Here is a 24801-nt window from a genome sequence, read left to right as displayed (position 1 = left end):
TATTTTTTTATTTTTTTTAAAAAAGGTCTTCTAGGCCCACCTTCAGTTGCAAGCCGATAGGCCACTCAAGTCTGGCACCTCTGAAGCCTGAGCACAAGAAAAGGGAGATAACTCATCTCAGACCCAGTCCCTGTTCCTTTTTCAGTAGCCAAGAATCAGAGGTGCTGAGCAGTGTGGATATGGCCGCATCCTGTCCCTGCTGTTGGGGCCAGGGTCAGTTTTAAAAGAAGTTCTATTGAGGAGCAGAGTCCTAACCTGTGGAATAAAGAGACCTGGGTCTTAGTCTAAGTTCTGTCATTCACGGGCATTGTGTCCACAAGCAGTCATTTATTTCTCGTCTTCGGGCCTTAACTTTCTCATCTGTAAAATGAAAGTTGTGCATTAGATAAGATGATCCATGCCATCTCTTCACCCCTGGAACTCTCCTGGAACTTAGAGGGCTAGCGTTGGGGGCTAGGGAGAGTCTGGGAATAATTTCCCTTTAATCCGTTATCACCCTGTGATGTTTAGATCTTCCAGAGACAAAGGGTCCAAACCTCTTAGGCTGCTCCCTGAGCTGTCTCCCGCTGACCCCAGCCTGGATTCTAGGAGTGCTGAGGGGTCCCAGGAAAAGCTTCTGGGGGGACCTGTATCAGGGGAGCGGGAGGAACACAGACAGCATGTCAGCTCTGGAATCCTCAGAAAGCAATCCTGGATTAGGGGATTAGACACTCCTGCCCCTGGGGAAAATCTGGTCCCAAACTGACAGGCGGCCTCATTCGCCCCTCCCCCACTCTGTCCCTGGCTTGCCTCAGACTGGCCTGCCTTCCCTAGAGGCTGCACCATCCCTGGTGGGGAGTCAGCGCTCCCTGGAACCTCACTGCTGCCTTTTCTCCTCTACACCATGTCTCCTTCCCAGGGTCATCCCACAGTCAGAGGGTCTCTGTTTGTGGACTCCAGGGGTTTGTGTTGGAGGTGGGATACTGGGACTCTTGTCAATCTGCGCACAAAGAGAGGGTTCACTGCGACTTCTCAGGCTCCACTCCTCCCATTTGAAGACTGCCTGAGCCAGACAGTTCAGCCCAGTGATCCTGAACCACCCTGGGGGCAGTGCAGTGCTTCAGTGAAGGGCTCTGGCCTCTACACGCCCCTAGCTTCAGCCTCTTGAACAGCGATATGGGAGAGGGTCTGGTTTCCCAGTCTTCTTCAGGGCTGTCCTCTCCTGCTTTGCAGACAGGCTCCCTAGGGACCCATATTCTATGGCGCTCCACCCCGGCTGGCTCAGATCTCCTCATCTTCCCCTTAGGGGGTCACCCCAGACCCCCAGCTAGGCAGCCGCTGCGGGGCCGCCTCCCCGTGGCCGCGACCTAGTTCCCTGCCGTTATTTTTAGGGCGCGGGATGGCACCTGCCCACGTGCTGGCCCCGCCTGCGTGGGAGAGTGGGGGGCGGGAGGCGCTGCGTCTCCTCAAGGGAGGCAAGGCCCTGGTCTCCCGCAGCACCCCCTCTATCCCACCCGTGCAAGTCCTCAGTTCAGTGCGAGGGGGCCGCCAGGCGCGCTCGGCCCGCCCCACCTCCCCTCTTTTTCCTCCCTCCCGCGCTCCCCCTCCAAAACCCCGCCAGTGGCTCACGCCTCCTGCATACGGGATGAGGTGAGCAGCGCCGCCGCTGAGAGGGGGCGCGCGCGGGTGTGAGCGTGTGTCCGTGTGCGAGTGTGTGTGCGCCGGGCGGGCGGGCACTGCAGCTTCTTCCTCCGTGGAGCAGAGAGCTAGAGAGAGCAAGAGAGCCGAGAAGGCGGGCAGAGGGGCGCGGGCGAGGCGGCGCAGCCATCCCGGGCCCGGCCGCGGCTCCGCCACCATGCTAAACAACCTGACGGACTGCGAGGACGGCGACGGGGGAGCCAACCCCGGTGAGCAGCGGTCCGGGGGCGGCGAGGAGAGGAGGCAGCTCTGGGGTTAGAGGCAGAGCGGGGGCCGCCTCCTTCAGGGCAGAGGCTGGGATTGACCGGGGCGGTGGGCTCCCTCTGCGGCCTGCAGCCTTGCTCCATTGGAATGCGCCAGGCGCTGTCCGAGGTGCTGGAATGCTCCGCGCCCGGGGGCAGGGCTTGGGGGCCGCGAGGTTACAGTACCCACAGCCCAGGGTGCAGACGTGGGTTAACCAAGCGGAGGAGGCGGTGGGAAGGGATGGAAGAGCTAGAATGGGCTGACGTGGAGCTCGACGGGCGGAAGGAGGGCTTCTTTCCCAGAAAAGGGACCCCGGCGTCCTGGCACAGAGCGTTGACCCGCGGTTGGGGGTGGGGTGGGGGGGCGCAGTCTGCGGCAGTCCCTCGCTCTGAGACTTCCAGCTGAAATGTGGGGGGAAGGTGCCTGTGAGGAGTTGGAGCCATATGACGGCCCCCGTCCGGGCTGCGGTGTCTCCTTAAGAGGACACTTGGTGCAATACGGGCCCCTTCCCCCAAAGCTGCCCGAGGTCCGACCTCAGACTGAAGCGTACCTCCCCCGGAGATTTTCAGCTCTACTTTGCGGAATCTCCCTCTCCTCTCGTCCCCGTGGGTTTCTATTCAGGACAGGAAGCAAGATCACCCTCCTTTCTTCCCTCTTTCCCCTTTCTCTTCGTACCCTGGGATGGTAGTGAGGTTTCCAGGGCGGGGCAAGGGGGAGTCTTTCTAGTCAGCTCTGCTATCTTCCCCAGTAAGGCCTCAGAAATGGGGTTCCAGCTGCTGAATCCCCGGCGCCGCGGCGCGGGCACTGCGGACGCGCTGCGGTGGGTGCGGAGACTCGCTAGGAGCCCAGGGGCTTGGAGCAAGTCCTGTCGCTGCTCTGGCTCTCCCCCGCCCTCCTCCGCGGTTTCCCTGCTCCGAGGTCTTCGGGGGCCAGCCACCACCTCCGGCTCCCAGGCCCCTCGCCGCCCCCCAGCGGTCTCAGCCATCCATCACGGCTGTCAGCCGCCCCCACCCCCCACCCTCCAGCGGCGCTGCGTCCCTTGCGCACTAGCGCGCCTCCCGCACCCGCTGTCTGCGTTCCCTGCCTTCAAACGCTCCTCTGGGCATTGCTTGACCCTCTGAGCCGAAACTCCTGTAGATCTCCCCAGAGGATGGCCGAAAGTTCCCAAGGGCTGAAAGAGGGGAGGGTCTTCCAGGGACTGGAAGACTTGACTTGAAGTCCTCCGGATCCTGGGTCCGAGTCAGAGCCAAGTGGCCGCTTGGGAAGGCTGTGGACACCAGGGTCCCCGATACTTTGTCTGAGATCCCCCTCTTCCTCCCCGGGGTTGAGTGGTATAGAGGGGTCCTAACTACGGGCTGGCCATCTCATCTATCTCCCCAGTGACACTGGGGTTGCCTCATCCTGAAGCTGCCCCCCTCCCTAGTAGGCTTAGGCTGCAGGGGAAGGGGGTTTGGCTAAGTAGAGTCTGCGGCAGCACTAGGCATCCCAATACCGTGCCCAGGGAACGATGGGGGTCATTGCCATCTGGAATCCCCTTTACACGCCTCTCCTCTGGAGACGGGGGCTTCATCTGAGAGATCATCCATCTCTCTGCTCCCCTAGACAAGGGGTATAGTCCCATCTCCTAGCCCCTGTTTTCTCTACCTTGAGGTTGGTGACTTGCTGGGCCTTGGAGTTTCCAGGGGGTCTCAGGAGGCCTAGAAAAGAGGCATCTATGTGTCTGAAGAAGTCGAACTAGGAATTCCCGTCAGTTCTACCCCCCTGCCCATTAGTTTCTAGACTCTGAGTGTAGTGGGCCCATCTGGAGACCTTCTCTCTATATATATAGTGGCCAGAACCTGGACCAAGTGTTTTGGGTCCCAGAGAGAGAAGGCCTCCCAGTGGCAACTGGAGATAGTGGTTGGGGGCTTTAAGGACCTGCTGGGCTTGAGGGAAGAGGGCCCATCTGCCGAGAGCCCTTAGCATTTCTCATCCTAAATTCTTGGGGGTGTGGTGGTGGGGAGCTGGGTGCTGACCTCAGGGAGGTGGAAATGGCTCTAGTAAGAGGGCCCTCTGGACTAAAGAATCCAAGGATATTATCTCTGGCCCCCACGTCTCCTTTCCTCTTGAGGTCTGACACCCTCCCCCAGTACCCCAATCTGGTTTGGGGATTCCCCCAGGCCTGGCCCCAGGCCCCCCGGGGGGAAGGATCCTTAGCCCGTGCTGCTCGCCTATTTCCTTCCCGGGAGCTCTGGCCGCCGCAGCTTAATTGAAAGCCGATTCGGGCTGAGAGCTCCCTAGGGGCGGGGGAGGGGGCGGGGGCGGAGAGGGCTCAGCCTCAGTCTGGCCCTGCCTCTCTAGCGCGCGCCACTCGGCGCTCCCTCATCTTCCTGACTCTTGGCTCTGGGGAATCAGGGCGAGTTCCCCCTCCGCAGTCCTGCACCTTGGAGAACTCAGGAAGCTCACTCGCTCCCCCCCCCACCCCCGTCTCCCCGCCCTTCCCCAACCAGTGCGCCTAGTGTTCCAGTGAGGGAATGAAATCAGCCCCAGCAGACGAGGCCGGGAGCCTGGCGTCCCGTCCAGTCGGCGGGTGGAAAGGCGGGACGCACAACAAGCCTACCGAGCTGCCCTCTCCTCTGCCCTCATCTCCTGGCCGCGATCCCGCCCAGAGTCTGGCTCCGCGCTGCGCGCCGCGTTACATAATCAGCTGCGGGCGCGTGGCCGGCTGTGCGCTGCGCTCTCGGCCCGCGCGGTCGCCTTGGAGACGGGCACCGGGCTACCTAGTTGCGGGGTCTCCAGCCAGGACACCCCCTTCGTGCCCGGCATGCACTAGGGCCCTCACGAAGCAGGAGAGGTTTGAGAGGGGGTGTGAAAGGCAGCGAGGAGGTGCTCTTGTGTCTGGTTGTCTTGGCCCCGAGAGCGGACCCCTTGGGAGAAGGGCCCAGTCCAGATGGGCCCACCCCAGGAGACAGGGCCCCTAAATCTCGAAACTGGGAGAGGGCTGAGGGATGGGGAGCCCAGGCTGGGTGGGGTACCACGTATATTACGAATAGTAATTGTAAAAGGCGCAGCAATAGCTACCGTGTGTTGCAGGCATACCCAATGGGCAGTTTCCCTTAACCCCCACAACGGTCCGTTAAGCACGATTATTATCCCTTTGCAAAGAAGGACATTGAGACTGAAAATTTACGTGACTTGCCCAACCTGTCAACGCAGCCCGTGAAGCTGGGACTGGAATCCAAATCTTGACTCCAGCCTCCTTTCTTAACCATTAAGAAATTTGTTCCCGTCTGATCCCCTCTCAATCCCAGTAGTTCTCACCATAGTGAGGTGAGAACATAAGGCATCTTGTCAGCATTTTAAAAGGAGGAGGAACCTACCTCACTTTTATTTCTCCTGTTCCTTGGGCCCAGTGGCTCTTTTGCTACCCTGGGGTCATGAAGGGAGCCTGGGGGAATTTCCTGCTGAAGGCTTTTTCCTGAGCGCCTATAATGTTTCACACTTCCACTGGGAGGGCGGGTCTGCTATTCCCAGGAATTCACATATGTGAGGAGGATAAAGAGTGGGCGGTAGCCCCCGGTTTGGGGACCAGGAGTATCTAGATTGATGGGTAAGGTGGAGGTGGTGGCAGCAGACAAGGGTGGCGGGTCTCCTTTGAGCAGGTGAGGCATCACTTCTTCCCCTTTTACGATTTTGAGTCAGGATGAGATTGGATTTATAACAGGTCAGGCTCTGGGGATAGATCCTGGCTGGGAGACTAAGGAAAGTTTACAGGATGTAGGGAGAAGGATGGGGAGGATTTGGATAGATGGGGGTGTGGGGGGAGAGAGAGAGAGAGCTATTGATTGGTTTCAGGAGATGAGGGAACAGATAGTTGGGAATACGTAGGGTCTCAGCTTCACTTGAGATTTGGTCACTGGGGAGTTTCTGCAGGGTCCAGAGAGATATATACTACTGGGATTCAGGCCTGGTACTGAGGAAGGGTGATGGCTAGAACTAAGGGAATGTGCCTATTGGGGTCCCTTTTATCTCTTTGGAAGGACCTTCTCCTTGATGCCCAAGAGACTTTCCCCTTGGGTGATCTCATCCAAGCACTTGGTTTCACACACTTCCTACACACTTTTTAATGGGTCACCCCCATTTCTTTTTCCTGCCCAGCCTCTCTTCTGTGTCTCAGACTGATCCACATATCCAAGTGGCCTCTGGACTTATTCAGTTGAGTGTCTTCCAGTGCTTCACTCTCGGTCAAATTCAGCATCTTCCCTACCCCCTATCTCCTCCTGTCCCATTTATTAAATAGCATCATGACCCATCCATTTGTCCATGTTAGAAACCCCAGGCATTTGTCTAGATTTCTCCTTTCTCCATCCCCAAACATCTGGCATAGAAATATGTGCCAATAATTCTTGAGTCTGTCCATTGCTCTGCATTTGTCTGATCTGGGTCGTCATCAGCCTTTGCCTGGATTACTGAAAGTCCCTAACTAGCCTCTGTGTTCTTCATCTAAAGGCCAGAGTGATTGCTGTAAAACACGTCTGTCCATGGCATTTCTTTGCCTGATACTCTTCAGCGACTTCCCCTTGTCGTCTGGATGAGGTCCAACATCTTGAACATGGCCTGCTAATTGTGTGAGGACCCAGCCCGCCCTTACCTTCCCAGGTTCATTTTTTCACATGCCACACTCCACTCTTCAGGTCCCCCCTCCCCCCCCAGCCCTATGTCCCTTCCTCAAACTCCAGCCAGATCAAATTTCTTTCAACTCCTTTAACCCACTCTGTTCACTCTCACCTCTGGACCATCGAACATGCTGTTCTGCTGTTCTATCTGCCTGGAACACCCTCCTGCCTCCCTCCCAGTCTAGATCTTACTCATCCTTCAGTTCTCAGCTGACACGTCACTTCCTCTGGGAAGCCTTCCGTGACCTCCCAGGCGGGGCTGAATGCCTCTCCTCTGTTCCTACCATCCCTTATTCATCTCCTACCACAGAACTTACCACTCTTGTTTGAAAATTCCTGATTACTGGTTCATCTCCCTTGCCTTTGGGTTCCCTGAGAGCAGGGATAAGTAAAACACTTATTTTGTGTTTTACTCCCCCTCTGCCCCGTGCCCATATTGGCATATGGCAGACATCCAGCAAATACATGTTAACTGAAGCTGAATAAAGGGCATAGGAGGTGCCCAAGGGGGTCAGTTTTCTAAGAGATGGAGTATCCTCAGGGCCTCAGGCTGTAGCATTCTCTGCCTTCCCCCAGGGAAGAGCAGGCTTCTACCACAAAATACCAGGATGGGCCCAGTTATGGTCAAGGAGGAGACGCTGGAGAGTCTAGGGTCCTGTGGTGAATAAAGTAGGATGCCTAAGAGCAAGGAAGTACTCACATTAATTAAATACCTAGTAAGTGCCAAGAAGTACAGTAGGCTCTTTATAAATGCTGTCAACTAAAACTCTGTGAGGAAGATAATATTAGCTCCCTTTTCCAATGTGCAAACTGAGGTTCAGAGGGTAAAAGTGACCACACAGCTGTAATGGCTTAGGCAGATGGATGACAACCAGCTGGTCCAGTCCCCTGACTCCTCTGCCTTCTCAGGTGATGGCAACCCCAAGGAGAGCAGTCCCTTCATCAACAGCACCGACACAGAGAAGGGAAAGGAGTACGATGGCAAGAACATGGCCCTGTTTGAGGTGGGTTGCTAGGGGTGTTGTTCCTCACCCAGAGTTTATTTCTCCATTCATCAGGTGCTCCTTCCCTCCCCAGGAAACAGTCATCTCTCCATCAGGCCCATCTTTTTCCTTGAACGTTCCGCATCTCTCCTTCTTCCCTTTACCCCTGCTACCCTCTTGCCTCATCCTCTTTCCCTGTTCTCCTTGCCTTTTCCTCCTCCTTCCCCCTCTCATCTCGACCTCAATGGTTTGCCTTCCTTGTCCCATATCTCTCTGCCTCCTACTGTCTAGTTCACTCCATCCCCCTCCTAGGCTCCAGTGTCCTAACACTGCTACCCTCATTCCCTAGGAGGAGATGGACACAAGCCCTATGGTGTCCTCCCTGCTCAGTGGTCTGGCCAACTACACCAATCTGCCCCAGGGAAGTAGGGAGCATGAAGAGGCAGAAAACAATGAGGGTGGAAAAAAGAAGCCGGTGCAGGTGAGGGCCTTGGGGAAGAAGGGATGAGAGAGGAAGGGGGATGGAGGGAAGAAAGGATGGGGGAGGAAAATGGATTCAGATGAAAGGATGGATGACGGAGGCAGAGGTATAGGAGATGGGGGTTGAGGGAGGGGAAGAGGTGGGAGATGAGGGATAGACATGGAAGGGAGGAGGGAGGGGTTGGTTTGAAGGAGAGGTGATGGAGGCATGAAGGCTGGGAGATGGCAGCAGGATGGGAGGAGGGAAGGGGGATAAGAATCAGGGGAAGAGGGATGGAGATGGAGAAAATAGGAACGTGGAGGATGGAGGAACAGGGCAGGAGGCGTGTGCCTGTGGGGTTGGTAGGCATTAGGGGAAACTGACGCTGGCCTCCCTGACAGGCTCCTCGCATGGGCACCTTCATGGGCGTGTACCTACCGTGCCTGCAGAACATCTTTGGTGTCATCCTCTTCCTGCGACTCACTTGGGTGGTGGGCATTGCCGGGATCATGGAGTCTTTCTGCATGGTCTTCATTTGCTGCTCTTGTGTGAGTGACAGCCTCCCCTCTGCCACCCCTGACAGCTGGGCTGAGCAGGGACCTGGGGGTCGGGGGCGAGGGGGAAGCACGAGACCTGAGCTTTTTACAGGAACTACTGCCTATGATCTTTGCGAGTAGATTAGATCTGACTGGTCCTTCCTGCATCTCACAGGCTAGTCCCTGATATCTATTAACCGGGTTTCACCTGTGTGTGTGTGTGTGTGTGTGTGTGTGTGTGTGTGTGTGTGTATGTGTGTGTAATTACACAAGTAATGAAGATTCATTGATGAAAAAGGTAGGTGTACAGAAAGAAATGAAATTCACCTATCATCCCACAATAGTTAACATTCTGGTAGGTCCAGACTCACAAAAAAATGGGATTATGTGTCACAGGAGCTTTGTCACAGAATTCCTCCTATCCTCTACACAATCACACATTCACTAGACACCTACTTCTCGTCCCATTTACGTTTCTTCACGCATGACCCTTGAGCCACCTGTGCATGTGAGGTGGCCAGTGCTGAAGTGAGTCCCCTGTTTTGAAGATGAAGACACTGAGGCTTAGAGGCTGAAGTGACTTGTCTCAGGTCAGACAGCTGGTCGGAGTCCAGGCTGGGATTTCCAGCGCTCTCTGATGCTATAGCTGTGCTTTGTCCATGTGTGTGGTGAATAAGAGCTTTTCTTGACAAGAAGGACTTGGCAGGAGGTAGCAGTTGGAACAGGACCAGGGAGAAGCTCGGCGGAAGAGGACTTGTGGGTTTGGCGGGTGTTTATGGGGCAGAAGGTTTGGCCCCCACCCAGGTGACTGCGGCCCCCACCCAGCCACCACTCTGATGATCTCTGTCCTCACAGACGATGCTCACGGCCATCTCTATGAGTGCAATTGCGACCAATGGTGTTGTACCTGGTATGTGACTGGGCTTCTTGGAGGGGATGGGGCCTGAATGGTCGGGAGGGGGGCTTGGGTAATTGGAAGGAGAGAGAGTACTCCAGGTTTTGGGGGCCATCAGGACCCAAGAGAGGCAATGTCGCAGACCTGGGAGCTGGGCTATGATGTTGGTGGGGTAGGTGGGGATGCGAGTGTAGGTGCAGGGGAGGCGAGGGAGGTGATTGATGGGGTTAGGACAGTGCACGGTCTCCCTTTGCCAGAGACCCTCCTCTCCATCACCCCATTTTCTGAGCCATGACCTCCTTAGAGGGGTAATTAGCAACATGGTAATCAGTGCTGCAAAATCCACTCGAGTGGCGAGCTGCGTCTCCCACCAGTCCTAAAGCCGCAGCCTGTAAGGCCCGTGAGGCCCAGAGCAGCCCACTTCCCATCTCTGTCCCTGAGCCCCCCTCACCCGGAGTGGCAACCGTGTTCCTTGAACCTCTCACTGATACTAGGTTCTTTCTGCAGCTGGCGGCTCCTACTACATGATTTCCAGGTCTCTGGGCCCAGAGTTTGGGGGCGCTGTGGGCCTCTGCTTCTACCTGGGCACTACCTTTGCTGGGGCCATGTACATCCTGGGCACCATCGAAATCCTGCTGGTGAGAGGGGCCGGGGAGGAGGTGTGGGGTCCCAGGCATCGGCCAGTTAACCAATGCTCCCTGGACTCCTCCTACAGGCCACTCAGTAAGGCCAAAGGGAAATCAGATGTGGTTCTGCCTTTAAATAGTTCACGGTCCAGTTGGGGAGACAAGATGCAGTGATTATGTAACACAAACAGCTGCCGTTTATCAGGCACCCACTGTGCGCTCAGCAGAGTTCTAAGTGCTTTACAGTCATTATCGTGAATCCTCATGAGGTTTAAGTATTATTACGCCCATCTTACAAATGAGAAGCTCAGAGTGAAGTGACTTATTCAAGGTCACTCAGCTACCAGTGGCAGAGGTAGGTTGATGAGAGTAAAATCGTGGTAGAAATGACAATAGCAATGTCGCACCATTGCTACCGTTTTGTGATCGCCAACCACGTGCCAGGGACTGCGCTAAGTAAGCTATGAATGTTCATTGTAGAGGGCTGATGGCTAGTGGATTGCAAAACGGAAGAAAGTTATGAGGGCGTGAGTACAGAGATCTGCCAGGAGTAGTGACTGATGAGAAGAAGTCAAGTGCGTGGGTAGTGTTTGAAGGAGATGGCTGCTGACTTTGGTCTCCATTCCGGCCCCTCCAGGAGGAAGTGGGAGCTGAAGAGGTTTCTGTGGTATAGAGGAAGCAGGGCTGATATTTCCCAAGCCTCTACACTATCCAGGCCCCATGGTCTGCAATGTATCATTTCAGCTAATCCCCAAGTCTCCCACGAGTTAGTAGATGTCCCCATTTTACAGATGAGGAAAGCAAGGCTCAGAGAATTTAAGGAAGGGATTTGAACATGTGGAGGCCGTGTGAACCTGTGTCTTTCTGATCCCAAAGCCCATTGCCTGTCCACTCTACCACCCTGCCTTGGAGACTGAGGACTAAAAGATGTCAAAGCTTCTGGTTTTGGGGCAGAATGGAGGGATGCAAGGACAGGGAGGATGGATGGGGAATAAAAGACCTGAGGAGCCAAATTATGAGAGAATAATAATACACCTTGTGACTTTTACAAAGCTAAATAATTAAAAGAAAACTATTATAAAAGCAATTCTGCTCATTGCATAAAATTGGAAAAATATGAAAGAATGTAACAAAGGAAATAACAGTCACCCAAAGAAAATCACTAACGTTTTGGTGTATTTCCTAGTTTTTCGTTTTTCTATATGATATTGTATTCTGTCTTTGTAAAATATAACTATAGAGTTCCCTAAATAAAAACTCTCATCATGAATATAATTTACAAATGAAAATAACTTTTGTAAGAATATACACATGTTAATATTTAGAAGAGAAATTATAGAAAATACAGATGTGCAAAAAGAATAGCGATTATCCACATTTTGATGTATCTTCACACACAGAGACATTGTTTTGCATATATGTGTATATGTTTACATGTAAGTACACATATATACTTATAAAAATGAGATCACAAGCCACATTTTTTAAAAAACTTGATTGTTGTTCCCTAATATAACATGAATAACTTTTTGAGTTAGTTTAGATAAATCCATTTATCCTTTTCAACAGTTCCATAGTCTACATGGAAATGTCATGATTTATTCACCCAATCCTCTAAGGATGAATATCTAATTTATTTCTGCCTTTCTATTAGAAATAATAAAAACAGTAATCATTGAGAATTGTACTTGATAACAAAAATAATAGAAATTATAAATTGCTCCCACCATCTTCATAATAACCTTTTTAATGACTGTATAACGGTCCTTGCAGGATAGATCATGATTTCCTTAAGTCTTCCCTATCATTGGATCTCATTTCTAGTCTTGCTCTACTGTAAATTTGCTGTGATCATTATCTTTTCTCCAAAGCCCTGCCTGCACTTCAGGTTATTTCTTTGGGGGTGATTCTCAGTTGGTTCTTACTGGGTTACTTGCCTAACCTCACCCCTTTCCCACAGGCTTACCTCTTCCCAGCTATGGCCATTTTTAAGGCAGAAGATGCCAGCGGGGAGGCAGCAGCCATGTTGAACAATATGCGTGTGTATGGCACCTGTGTGCTCACCTGCATGGCCACTGTGGTATTTGTGGGCGTCAAGTATGTCAACAAGTTTGCTCTTGTTTTCCTGGGTTGTGTCATCCTCTCCATCCTGGCCATCTATGCAGGGGTCATCAAGTCCGCCTTTGACCCACCCAACTTCCCGTAAGTGCTGCTGCTCTGAGCCCAAGGCATCGTCCTTGTCCTCTCTGGCCCAGTTTCAGGTTCTGCACACCAGTCTCTGCCAATCCCTTTCCCAATCTTTCAGAATCAGAGTGGTTGTGGATTCAGAGCAAACTCCCTTGGGAGGGAAAAATCTCTCCTGGTTTGGGAGCAATCTCTTCAGAGTAGGAAAACATTTCTGGGAGTGACCACGTTTCCCTTGTGAGGATCAACTACTTGCTGGTGGGGTAGACTGGGGAAGAGCCAAGTGGAATGATTTCTAGAGGGATGAACAGTCTATGTTAGGGAAACATTTCTGGGGCGGGGACAACTCCCTGGAATGGGACAACCATTTAGTGTTAAACACCTTCTCTAGCATAAGAAAAGACACAGAAAAGAATGTCTAGCAGCTCAGATCCCTCTTGGTCCGGCCTCTCTCCCTAGGACAGATTCCCCTATATCCCACTGCCCACGAGAGCCACAAGCAGAGACTGCTGTCCACGGTGCTGAAACAACATTGCACTAAAGCGGTGGTTCTCGGCTGTGGCTGTATATTAGAATCACTTAGGAGAGCTTTGAACAAAAGCCAATTCTGGGCTTCATCCCAATTCAATCAGAATGTCTGGATATGAGGCCCTGGCATCTGTGTTTTTCAGAGCTCCCCTGATGGTTCTACTGTGAAGCCAGAGCAAGGTTATGTCCCCCGCCATCTTCCTCCCTTGTTTCTCTCCCTAGGATCTGCCTCCTGGGGAACCGCACACTGTCTCGCCATGGCTTTGATGTCTGTGCCAAGCTAGCTTGGGAAGGAAATGAGACGGTGACCACACAGCTCTGGGGCCTTTTCTGTTCCTCTCGCTTTCTCAATGCCACCTGTGATGAGTACTTCGCCCAAAACAACGTCACGGAGATCCAGGGCATCCCTGGTGCAGCCAGTGGCCTCATCAAAGGTCTGGGGGAGGGCAGGGGGCTGGTGTCCAGGGGACACTGCGGAGGGATAAACAGTGGGATAAACAGTGAAGTCTCAGGGACTCTACTTGGGATTCAGTTCAATTCGATCAGGTGTAATTGATCACCTGCTCTGGGTACGTCTGTCCGTGGGATCATGGAGGGGTCGAGATAAAAGGGAGCCTTTGAGTATCTTATCACCTAATAGGAAAGAAAGTCGTCAGTTTAACAAGTCCCTACTAAGTGCCTAGCACTGTGCTAAGCCCCAGGAATGCAGCATAAATAAGTCACAGTCCTCGGCCTCAAGGAGTCTAAGGGCAGACATGGATGTAATAGCACATAAGTTATGATGTGCGTAGATGTACAGTCAATGAACAGAGACCTCCCTGGAGACGGAGCGGTCGTATGTACAAGGTGGTAAGACCAAGTTTCCTGGACTCATCTGAAAAGGCTTTTGAAGGACACATAAGAGGTTTTCAGTTATATTAAGGGAATGAAGGAATTACAGGCAGAAGAACGGCTTGCCTAAAAATCACGCAGACACAGAGAAGCCTGTTGTGTCCTTCCAACCATGAGCAGTCTGGAATGACTGGGGCATAAAGTGCAAAGGAAGGAGGGGCTCAAGAAATGAAGTTGGGGAGGCTGGCAGGAGCCAGACTGTGGTGGGCCTGGGAAATGTTGGAGAGTTTTGACTGTGTTCTCAAGGTAATGAGAAGCCACTGAAGGGTTTTGAGTAAGTGAGGGACATGGTCAGCTTGTCGTTTCTGAAGGTTTACTCTGGAGGCTAATGGGGAGAGGACAGAGGCAGGGAGTCCAGCAAGAGGCTGATGCTGCGTCCCGAGTGAGAGAGAACGGTTTTCTGACCTAGGTGATGGAGTGAAGGCAGTGGGAATGGAACAGTGTCCTCCACCAAGGCTGTTTGGCCCCACAGGAGATGTGTGGCAATGTCTGGAGACAGTTTTGGGTTTTGGTTATTACACTAGAGGGTTGTTAATGGCATCTAGTGTGTAGAGCCCAGGATGTTGCTACACATCCTACAATGCTATAGAAAAGTCCCCAAAACAAAGAATTACCTAGCCCCAAAAGTCAACAGGGCCGAAGTAGAATAACCCTGGAAAGGAGACGAGGGGCATATTTTAGAAATATTTAGGAAGAGTGACGGACATAAGTTGGAGATGGTTTTGAAATGGAGCTGGGGAAAGGGGGCGGTTGAAAGCAATGCCAAGGTGTCTGAACTGATGGCCATTTACTGAGATAAGGGATCCAGGAAAGGAGCTGGTTTGGGGTGGGTGGGTGGTGAGATCAGTTTGGGACATTGAATCAGTCTGAGATAGGGGTGTTTGCCCTAGTAAACTGGTCTGTTTGAGGGCAAGGGTCAAATCTGGTTCATGTGCAAAGTCCCTGCATGTGGCCTGGCCCAAAGCAGGAGCTTGGGAAATGTCAGCGGGAATAAAAGAGAGCCAAGGCCTGGGGGCAGTGAGAAGTGGCTGACCTTCACCCTTCTTTTTGCTCACACCACCTCTTGGCTCCAGAGCTCTGGCACCCTGACTTCCGGTCTTTCCTGAGCATTCTCTCTCCCCCACAGAGAACCTCTGGAGCACCTACCTGACCAAGGGAGTGATTGTGGAGAAGCAGGGGATCTCCTCAGTGGGCCTGGCTGATAGCACCCCTGTCGACCTGGACCATCCCTATGTCTTCAGTGATATGACCTCCTACTTCACTCTGCTGGTTGGCATCTACTTCCCCTCAGTCACAGGTGAAGGGGAGCTCAGAGAGGGAGGGCTCTGCCTGGGGGTGGATGGAGAAGAGACGTCATTGATGACGTGGGGAGCTTCACAGTCCATCCACCCCATCCCATAAACAGGAGCCAACAATTCAGTTCCCGTTAGACAGATGAGGGAATTCAAGCCAGGAGAAGCCAAGGAACTTGCCCAAGTTCTCCCACAAATCCATATGCCGGGACCAGATTCCAGGCTTCCTGACTCCGAGGCTGGGGTCCTGTCTTCTCAGTCTGTCTGGTCTTCTGTGGCCCTTGTCCTAGCTTTTCTGTTCACAGGGATCATGGCTGGTTCTAACCGCTCTGGGGACCTGCGGGATGCCCAGAAGTCAATTCCCACCGGCACCATCTTGGCCATTGCCACCACCTCTGCTGTCTGTATCCTGCACTGCTGGGCTGGGACCACTGTGGGTGGGGAGGGCTAAAGAGTGGGCAGGTGCTGCCCCACCCGCTGGCTCAGGAGGGGTGGTGATGAAGGGGGAATGCCACCCTGGGAATTCTCCTTCATCCTCTGCTGCAGATATCAGCTCCGTTGTTCTGTTTGGGGCCTGCATTGAGGGGGTCGTCCTGCGGGACAAGTAAGTAAGGGAATCAGGGCTCATCCTATCCTGGGGGGGTGGGTATGGGGGGCAGAGTTCTGGGAAACACCTGCCTGGGGGTGTTGAACCTGTGCAAGGGACCTTGTGGGAGGCAGATGACAGGGAACTGCTTGCCAACTCACCTTCTTATATTATAGTTCATGTCTCTCACATCACTCCAGCTCAAGAAGCTTGAATGGTGTCTCATTTCCTTTAGGATAATGACACTTCCTTTTTGTTTGTTTGTTTTCCTTTACAGTCTATTAATTCATTTAATATTTCCTGGATGTCAATGTGTTGGTCACTGTCCAGGTTCTGGGGGGAATGAAGATAAATAACCCATGATTTTTGTCCTGAAGGAGCTCTTTGGAAACAGTAACCATATTTGTCAACAGACGTGAAAGGTAGAGCAGTGAGGGTGGTGACAACATGAAGTACACGGGCTGTGGAAGCAGGAGGCTGCGATCTAGATCACCACCGTGTTCCAGGCACCGGGCTAAGCCTTTTACATGTGTTATCTCCTTTCATCCTCTCATCAGTTGTATGGGATGGGTTTGTAATGCTTCTCATTCTACAGCTGAGGAAGCTGAGGCAAAGAGAGGTTAAATGACTTGCCCAAGGTCACACAGACAGAAAGTGCCCAGGACTTTGGAGGCTTTGTCCCCCCCTTTGCCCCTACAGAGCCTAGTTCTGTGGTGAGCAGAAGTTGGTCCTGAAGTTGGTGTGGGAGACCCGCCCTGGAAATCCAGGCGGCATTGCTCACCCAGCATCTCCTGCCCCTTTGCTGCTTCATTCCAGGTTTGGCGAAGCTGTGAATGGCAACTTGGTGGTGGGCACACTGGCGTGGCCATCCCCCTGGGTTATTGTCATCGGATCCTTCTTCTCCACCTGTGGGGCTGGGCTGCAGAGCCTCACAGGGGCCCCACGCCTGCTGCAGGCCATCTCCCGGGATGGCATAGTGCCCTTCCTGCAGGTCAGTGGGGGGCAGAGTGTGGGGAGAACAGAACACCCCTATGTCAGCCAGCCAGGCGCCTGCCCAGACAGGCCACCCAGTGAGCCAGGGCCACGCCAAGCCTCGAACTGCCTTCTGGGCCCTTGTGTTCTCTGCTGCCTGTAAGAAGAATGGTTGTACCTTCTTTGGGATCTGGCCCAGGGCCAGTGTCATCTCCTTAGGCAGAGTTGTCTGCTCTTAGGGAAAAAATAAATGGCCCTCCTTTGGTCTAGTGATCAGGCAGGGACTCAAGGAGGCAGCCAAAGGGCAAGAAAGGGGCAGCTCTCCCCATGGTGCTTAAAAAAAAAAAAAAAAAGATTTATGGCACACACAGTCATGACCGCTTGCTGGCCTCCTGGAGTTCTTCTCCCAGCTGTCCCCTTCTTTTCCCCTTAAGGGATCATTTGAACTTCATTGCACTGGGGTACCAATGTCAGGGAGGGGGAGCTGCAGCAAAAGCCTGGTATTCCCTTAGGTACCCTTAAAAGATGAGAAATACAGCATCCAGTCCCTACCTCCTTATTGGTTAGGGGGGTCCCTGCCTCTACTGCACGGGTCCCCAAGACTAGAGGAGACACGAGAAGTTCGTGAAGTCTCAGGCCCCCATGCTGCTTGCTTGCTCTGTCCTCAGGTCTTTGGCCATGGTAAAGCCAACGGCGAGCCCACGTGGGCCTTGCTCCTCACCGCCTGCATCTGCGAGATTGGCATCCTCATTGCATCCCTCGACGAGGTCGCCCCCATCCTCTCTATGTGCGTGCTGGCTTCTTGCCTTCCCACTAGCTCCGGGGGTCTCTCTACCTGGATATTGCCGCTGTAATCCGGGACAGCACGCCCAGACATTTGAACAACCCCAGGGGGTTCCCCAATGCCATAGAAACCCATCCTGCATGTGCAGCAGGGTGTGTTGTAAGGGGATTTGGCCTTTGAAGCACTAGAACATGATTCGTTTCCTCCTTTGTTTTCCTCTCTCTCCCTTTCTTCCCCTATGTTTCTCTTTCTGTTTCTGCCTCCTCTTGCATCTCTGTCTCTCTCGGGGATTTTCCGCGTTCCAGGTTCTTCCTGATGTGTTACATGTTTGTGAACTTGGCCTGTGCAGTACAGACGCTGCTGAGGACACCCAACTGGAGGCCACGCTTTCGATATTACCACTGGTGGGTGCTCCGTTCCCCCTCTGCAGCCCACAGAACCATTCTCTTATCTCCCCCCAATCCCCACCCCACCCCAGCTTATCCCTCCAGGTCTAAGGATCCCAGACTCCAGCTTTTGTAGCCTAACTAGCATGAGAAAGGTCCTGGAGAGGGCTTCCTTGCAATCACCAGCAATAACATAACAGCTATAACCCCTCCCCTGTCCATAATGCTCACCATCGTACCACCCGGATGAGGAAACCTCAGTTTCCTCAGCTGTGAGATGGGATGATAACTGCCCTTACCTCCTAGCGCCCTGTGAGCAATCCGGTGCTTGGTGCTCAGCAGATGCTCATTACGTGGAGGCTGGAGTCCTTCTGGGGTCATTTTGCTTTAAGACTCTTCATCCTCACAACAGGCCCATGGGGCAGACCGGGCAGGAATGGTGATGCTTTTTCTATCAAAAGGAAATGGAGGCTCAAACAGGGGAAGGGACTGGCCCGAGGCCTCCCAGCTGGCATGCCTGGATTAGAACCCAGCCGCCTGTCTCCCATCTCAGTGCTCTTGCTTTGCCAGTTGCTTCTTCCTGGGGAATAGTTCTCTTGGGAGATCCTGCCTCCAACTCTCCCCAGAGACCCCTGCCCCAGAACCCATCTGGAAGGGCAGCCTGGAAGGGTCTAAGGCAGTGGGACAGGCGGGGTAGTGACTAGGAGTTGGGTGGGACATAGGGTGGTGCCCTGTCTGTGGCTGCTCATTTATCCAGAGGGTCCCATATCCCCGTGGTGTCATGGGGATAAGGGTGTGACGTCCCCTAGACTTTGCCCCATCTAATTCTTGTTGTCTGAGCCCTGGCACCAATGACAGCCCCTCTAGGGCTCAGAGACTGTGTCTCCCTCCCATTGTCCAGGACACTCTCCTTCCTGGGCATGAGCCTCTGCCTGGCCCTCATGTTCATCTGCTCCTGGTATTACGCCCTGGTGGCCATGCTTATTGCTGGGCTCATCTACAAGTATATTGAGTACCGCGGGTAAGTGTGGGAGGAGGGGAGAGGGAAGGAGGGAGGAGGGGAGAGGGGAGGAGGGAGGAGGAGAGAGGGAGGAGGGAGGAGGGGAGAGGGAGGAGGGAGGAGGGGAGAGGAGAGGAGGGAGGAGGGGAGAGGGAAGGAGGGAGGAGGGGAGAGGATAGGAGGGAGGAGGGGAGAAGTGAGGAAGGAGGAGGGGAGAGGGGAGGAAGGGGGAGGGGCGAGGGGAGGAGGAAGGAGGGGAGAGGGGAGGAGGGAGGAGGGGAGAGGGGAGGAGGGGAAAGGGGAGGAGGGGAAAGGGGAGGAGGGAGGAGGGAGAGGGGAGGAGGGAGGAGGGGAGAGGGGAGAGGGGAGGAGGGGAGAGGGGAGGAGGGGAGAGGGGAGGAGGGGAGAGGGAAAGGGGAGAAAAGGAGAGGGGAAAGGGGAGAAAAGGAGAGGGGAGGAAGGGCAACAGGTGACGGTGATGGGTGGGTGGGGGCTGGGATGGGGATGAGGCAGGAAGTGGGGGTCGAGTGGAGAAGAAGGGGTGACATGGGGTGGGATTGGGAGATAGGGGACCAGGAGCAGAGGGAGGGGCTGAAGCTTTGAGAAATGGAGCGGGCAGGAGCCTGAGATAGAGGGCTCGGCCTTGGGGCGGCCACTTCAGTGTGGAAGGTTCTCCCTGACACTCCCTGGCTTTCCGCCCTCCTCTGATCCCCTTTCCTGGCCCCCAGGGCGGAGAAGGAGTGGGGTGATGGCATCCGAGGCCTGTCTCTCAGTGCTGCTCGCTATGCCCTCCTACGCCTGGAGGAAGGGCCTCCGCACACCAAGAACTGGAGGTGAGTGGTGGGAGCACATGAAGGCTCCGGCGAGGGAGAGGAAGAGAGCAGGGCCGGACCTACCTCACAGGCTTTGTTTTGCTGAGTGGTGTCCCCACCACGACGCCTCAGCTCAGCCTCGCCTGAAACCTTGCCACCTACAGAACCAAGGCTGGGCTGCGTTCCAGACATTTGTTCTCCAAACCCCACCCACCAGGCCAGTCTTCTGACCATCTATTCATCCACTCATTTACTCCATTATTTATTTTAAAAAATGTATGAATACATGATACGTGCCAAGCCCCCTTCCGGTCTCTGGGGATGCAGTGAGCTCATAGTTCCGTGGAGAAGGCACACACAGAAACAGATACACATAATATAATGTGGCATTTGCTCCGGGAGAGGTTGAATCATCCATTCTGAGAGTTATCGGGCCTCTTAGAAATTTCTAGAATCATAACAATCCCTCCATTTCATTCATGTGAAAGTCAGGGACCAGAGAGGGTCTCAGAGGTCATGGAAGGCAGAAGTGGAACCAGCATCTCCACCTCCCCCCTCCCAGCCCAGGGTGCTTTCTCCCTGATGGCTGTGCAAACACAACCCCTCACTCACCTCCCTCAGGTTCCCACTGCCAAGAGCAAAGCCTGGAACTCTGACCTCTCCCTAGGACGTCATCGGCTTGTCCTTACCAATGTCTACAAAACAGGCTTCCCCAGACCAGGGCTGTGCATTATTCGTCTGTGAATTCTCAAGTGCTTAGCACAGGGTCTAGCCCAGAGTAGGTGCTTGGAGAATGCTATTAAATTGATGGTGGTTAGATGGATGAGATGGCTAAATAAATAAGGAAGTGAGTGGATAAATATGTGGGTAGATGGCCAAGTGCATACATATATATGGGAGGGTGGTTGGGTGAATAGATAGATGTGTGAATGGATGGTGGTAGGTTGATGTGCGGGTAATTGAGTAAATGATACACGTGTAGGTAAATTAATATGGACATAAGCAGGTGACTGAAGGATGAAATAGACAGGTAGGTGGTTGAGTGGAAGGATGGATGGATGAGTGAGGTAGATGGAGCGGTGGATGGATGCGTGGGAGAGGCTGGCTGGATTGGTATTCAAGGAAACGGATGGATGGACGGATGGATGTTTGGGTGGATGGATAGGCTATGGGGACATAGGTGGAGGGGGTGTAGAGGACGGATGGTTAGTGAACTCGCTGGTGTGTGGTGTATAGGTGAACGGGTCTATGGTGGGTGGTGGATGGATCATGTGACTGCACCCTCTTCAGGCCACAGCTGCTGGTGCTGGTACGTGTGGACCAAGACCAGAATGTGGTACACCCACAGCTGCTCTCATTGACCTCCCAGCTCAAGGCAGGGAAAGGCCTGACCATTGTAGGCTCTGTTCTTGAGGGCACCTTTCTGGACAATCATCCCCAGGCCCAGCGGGCAGAGGAGGTGAGTGGAGGCCCTGGGTGGGAGGGGGTAAGGACAGGGCACTCAGGAAGACAGTCTTTGCTTCTTTACACTTTCCTTCCTTCCTCCTTTGGGATCAATAGGGACTCAGACTTTGTTTTCCTCTTCCTTAGACTCCTCCTTAGAAGAGGAGTCTAAGGGCTCAGGGAGTGACTTCCTTAGAATCCAACTCACAGAACCAAAGACCATCTGAGTCCGAAGGGCCCATTTTATGGATATGGAAACTGAGGCTTAGAGAAGTCAGCTCACTTGTCTAAAGACAGAAAACAGAGGCTGACATTAGGACTGTTTGACTCCTACTTCAGAAGTCTTCCTGTCAAAGTTAAACCTTTCTAAGTGTTTTCACATCCAGGGAGTCTTCAATCCCCACACCATGTGCAGTCAGCAGTGTGAGTATCCACATTTGGCACCGGAAGAAACTGTGATGCACAGAAGGAAAGCAACTTGCTCAAAGGAAAGTCATAAAGCTGTCTAGAAGCATAGTCAGGATTTGAAACCCAGTCCCCGGCTGCATGTCACCTGCTCTTGTGCCCATCCACGGGTCCGTGCCCACAGAGCTGTGTATAGAGCCAGTGTGGGTTGGGGTGACCGGTGTCTGCATTAAGAGGCACTAACAGGTGTCGGAACCTGGTGGGTAGCAGAGGAAGTGGGTTCTGGTTATGATTTAGGTCTCTGTCCTCTCGGGCTGTGACCAGTTGTGGAGAGGGGAAAGGGGGCCCGAGGGAGGCAAGGTGAGTTGGGGAGGGGCACCCGTAATAGCTTGTGACAGTTGCTATTTCTGCCTCAGTGGGCCGTTCACACCAATCTGTCAAGGCCCAGAGCTGGAGGCCTCCACTGGTCAGTTTAATTCAATGTGCAGTGGCTGAGAATGTGCTGTGCACCAGACATCGGGCAGGGCACAGGGAGATGGAGATGTGAAGGACCAAATCGTAGCCCTCAGTGTGGTCACTCAAGGCTGGTGGGGAAGGTGGAACATTCACAGAAGGCACACAACTCGTCTGATGTTGATAGAGGCTGTGCTAGAGTTAATAACATCTAGAATAATGGACGGTGTTGAGTGTTTATGATCCATATAATGCCATGTAATTCTCCCAATTCCTAAATTAAGTAGCTGTCATCATCCCCATTTGACAGATGAGAAAACTGAGTTTCATAGAGTTTAGGTGATTTGCGCAAAGTCACGTAACCAGGATGTGGCAGAGGTAGGAAATGAAGCCTCTCTGCTTGACGTCTGGTAGTGGTTAAGAGTGTGGGCGATGCAGTCAGATCCTTGGAGTTGAACCCCTAGAATAGCGTCCATTAGCTGTGTGGCCTTAAGCAAGTCTTCATTTCTCGGAGCCTCAATCTCCTCATCTATACAATGGGAGTAATAAGAACACTTTCCTCATAGTGCAGATGGAATGTGCACTTAAAATGAATGTCATTATGCTAACTTTAAAAACTTGTTAAACAAATTGGCCTCGCAGAGGAGTCGAGTTTCACTCTGGTCTGTGTGGCAGGTGGTATCTGAAGAAGGTGACATTTGATTTGGGCCCGGCAGTGGGGAGGGGGTTTGGGTGGTGGTGGAGAGCTTGCAGGGGACCGTATGAGCCATGGCAGGGTGGTGGGAAGTGTGGGATTCAATCGTGAGGAGCTTTGATTGATCAGCACGGCATGGGAGCCATAGGTGACAGGGAGCCGTGCACGATTGTCTAGCACCAGAGGCTGACATGATCAGAGCTGAACTTCAGGAAGAGGAAGACGATGGAGGGGAGGGATGGGAGGAAGGGAGGCTGCAAGGGCCCGGGCAGGGCCAGGGGGGCCTGTGGCTGGTCCTTACCTGATGTCCCCTCACCCGCAGTCCATCCGGCGCCTAATGGAGGCAGAGAAAGTGAAAGGCTTCTGCCAGGTGGTGATTTCCTCCAACTTGCGTGATGGCGTGTCCCATCTGATTCAGTCTGGGGGCCTCGGGGGGCTGCAGCATAACACCGTGCTGGTTGGCTGGCCCCGCAACTGGCGGCAGAAGGAAGACCATCAGACCTGGAGGAACTTCATCGGTAAAGCTGGGCACGCTGGGGGCAGTGGAGGGCTGGGGACGGTGGTGGGTTGGTGGAGGACTGTGGGTGGGTTCTCCTTCTTTGGGCGGATTTGGTATGTGGAGCTTCCAGGGTTCAAAGCCCGCCAAGTGCCAGGTACTATGCTAGGTGCTGGGGGCCCAGGTGTGAGGGAGACAGTCTTGGCTCCTGCAGGGCTCACAGCCCTGGGAGGAAGACAGTGCAGGGAAGTGGGAAGAGCTACAGCTTTACAGCCACAGAGACCTGGACCTCAATCTGACTTCTGGTTCCTACCTGTGTGATTATTCACAAGTGACTCACCCTCTCTGAGTATCACAGTCCTTAGTAATAGTTGGTACTATAGTATATATAGTATATATAACTAACAGTTATAGACTGCATTCTGTGTGCCAGACAAGTTGAGGCTTTCTCTAAGTCGCTAATTCTCTCAGCAGTCCTGTGAGGGCGAGGTATTTTTATCTCCATTTTATGGCTGTGAAACTGAGGCACAGAGAGATTAAGGAGTTTGCTCCAGGTCACACTGCACTGTTCACTCTAGGCTATTCTGTCTCCCTTATAGGTTATATAGTTACAAGGTGGTTGGGAGGATTAAATGAACCCATGTATGATAGAGTGTTTAGTAATCGGAAAGGGCAGGTGATGCCCTGCTGTTGCCACTTGACAGGTGGGGAAACTGAGGCCCAGAGAGTTTGAGAATCCAAACAGCAAATAAGTGATGAGGCCCAGGGAGATGCTGGTTTTCTGATGACTCAGCTCAAGGCCAGGGTGGGGTGGGGTTCTGGGAGCCAGGAGCTCCTGTGGCTGCTGCTCGGTGCAGGAGGGGACCAGGGTCTGTTTTCCTGTCGGGCCTTCTCCTTGGCCTCCCCCAGAGCTGGTCCGGGAAACCACGGCTGGTCACCTGGCGCTGCTGGTCACCAAGAACGTTTCCATGTTTCCTGGGAACCCCGAGCGCTTCTCTGAGGGCAGCATCGATGTCTGGTGGATTGTACACGACGGAGGCATGCTCATGCTGCTGCCCTTCCTGCTGCGGCACCACAAGGTACACGTGTGTGCGTGCGTGTGTGCATGTACACGTGCGTGTGTGTGCATGTACGTGTGCACGTGCACGGGCGTGTGTGCACGTCCGTGGGCGAGGCTCATGGGCTCTGGCCAGGGACAGCCTTTGTGTGTGAGCTCCTGGGAAAGGAATACCATCCCTTCTTTGTTCTGAGATGTTAGAAACTGACGGTGTCTCCCTGGTGGGTTTCCTTGCACGGTACAGGAGAGCCATGCTTAACCCAAGCAAGTGAAGCCTTAATGGGGGACCCCCACCTCAGCAGGGGAGGTTTTGTAGGGAGTGGCAGCTGAGATAGCGGACTCAGGTCTGCGTGTCTGTGTGGCAGCAGGGGTAGGAAGGGTGAGGGACAGGGTCCTCTCTAGATTCTCGCCCTGGATCTCCTCCCTGCAGCTGGGCTGGACTTTTCGGGTCCTGTTCTCCCCTTCAGGTCTGGAGAAAATGCAAGATGCGTATCTTCACTGTGGCCCAGATGGATGACAACAGCATCCAGATGAAGAAGGACCTGACCACATTTCTGTACCATTTACGTATCACTGCAGAGGTGGAGGTGGTAGAGATGGTGAGGCCCCAGGAGCTGCCCCTGAAGTTTTGGATCCCAAACACCTGCTCCTAGCACCAGTTAGGGCGACCCCAACCCTCAGCTTAGGATGCTGGATCCCTCCCTCCTATCCACTTCTTAGCCTCTCACACATTCACCCAAGGG

General features: G+C 53.5%; 1 protein-coding gene across 2 annotated transcripts in view; it reads left to right on the top strand.

Annotated features, from left to right (window-relative positions):
• Window positions 1–24801, top strand: part of SLC12A5 (solute carrier family 12 member 5) — a 37161-nt gene that overhangs the window by 6446 nt on the left and 5914 nt on the right. Inside the window, exons 1-20 of one of the 2 annotated variants that reach the window (XM_033094581.1) lie at window positions 1475–1886; window positions 7485–7579; window positions 7908–8039; window positions 8420–8566; window positions 9410–9464; window positions 9957–10087; window positions 12036–12277; window positions 13010–13221; window positions 14805–14975; window positions 15276–15374; window positions 15517–15574; window positions 16373–16547; window positions 17197–17315; window positions 17618–17716; window positions 18600–18719; window positions 19427–19531; window positions 20801–20969; window positions 22828–23023; window positions 23911–24080; window positions 24526–24657. In XM_033094581.1, coding sequence (XP_032950472.1) covers window positions 1835–1886; window positions 7485–7579; window positions 7908–8039; window positions 8420–8566; window positions 9410–9464; window positions 9957–10087; window positions 12036–12277; window positions 13010–13221; window positions 14805–14975; window positions 15276–15374; window positions 15517–15574; window positions 16373–16547; window positions 17197–17315; window positions 17618–17716; window positions 18600–18719; window positions 19427–19531; window positions 20801–20969; window positions 22828–23023; window positions 23911–24080; window positions 24526–24657 — 2679 coding nt within the window. In that variant the 5' untranslated portion in view covers window positions 1475–1834. Of the gene's footprint in view, window positions 1–1474; window positions 1887–7484; window positions 7580–7907; window positions 8040–8419; window positions 8567–9409; window positions 9465–9956; window positions 10088–12035; window positions 12278–13009; window positions 13222–14804; window positions 14976–15275; window positions 15375–15516; window positions 15575–16372; window positions 16548–17196; window positions 17316–17617; window positions 17717–18599; window positions 18720–19426; window positions 19532–20800; window positions 20970–22827; window positions 23024–23910; window positions 24081–24525; window positions 24658–24801 lie in introns of those variants that run through there. The other variant, XM_033094580.1, reaches the window with a different exon arrangement.

Source organism: Rhinolophus ferrumequinum, chromosome 23, assembly GCF_004115265.2.
Source record: "Rhinolophus ferrumequinum isolate MPI-CBG mRhiFer1 chromosome 23, mRhiFer1_v1.p, whole genome shotgun sequence".
NCBI lineage: Eukaryota > Metazoa > Chordata > Mammalia > Chiroptera > Rhinolophidae > Rhinolophus > Rhinolophus ferrumequinum.
Note: the sequence above shows the minus strand (reverse complement) of the source record. Positions and strands in the feature narration are given on the sequence as shown.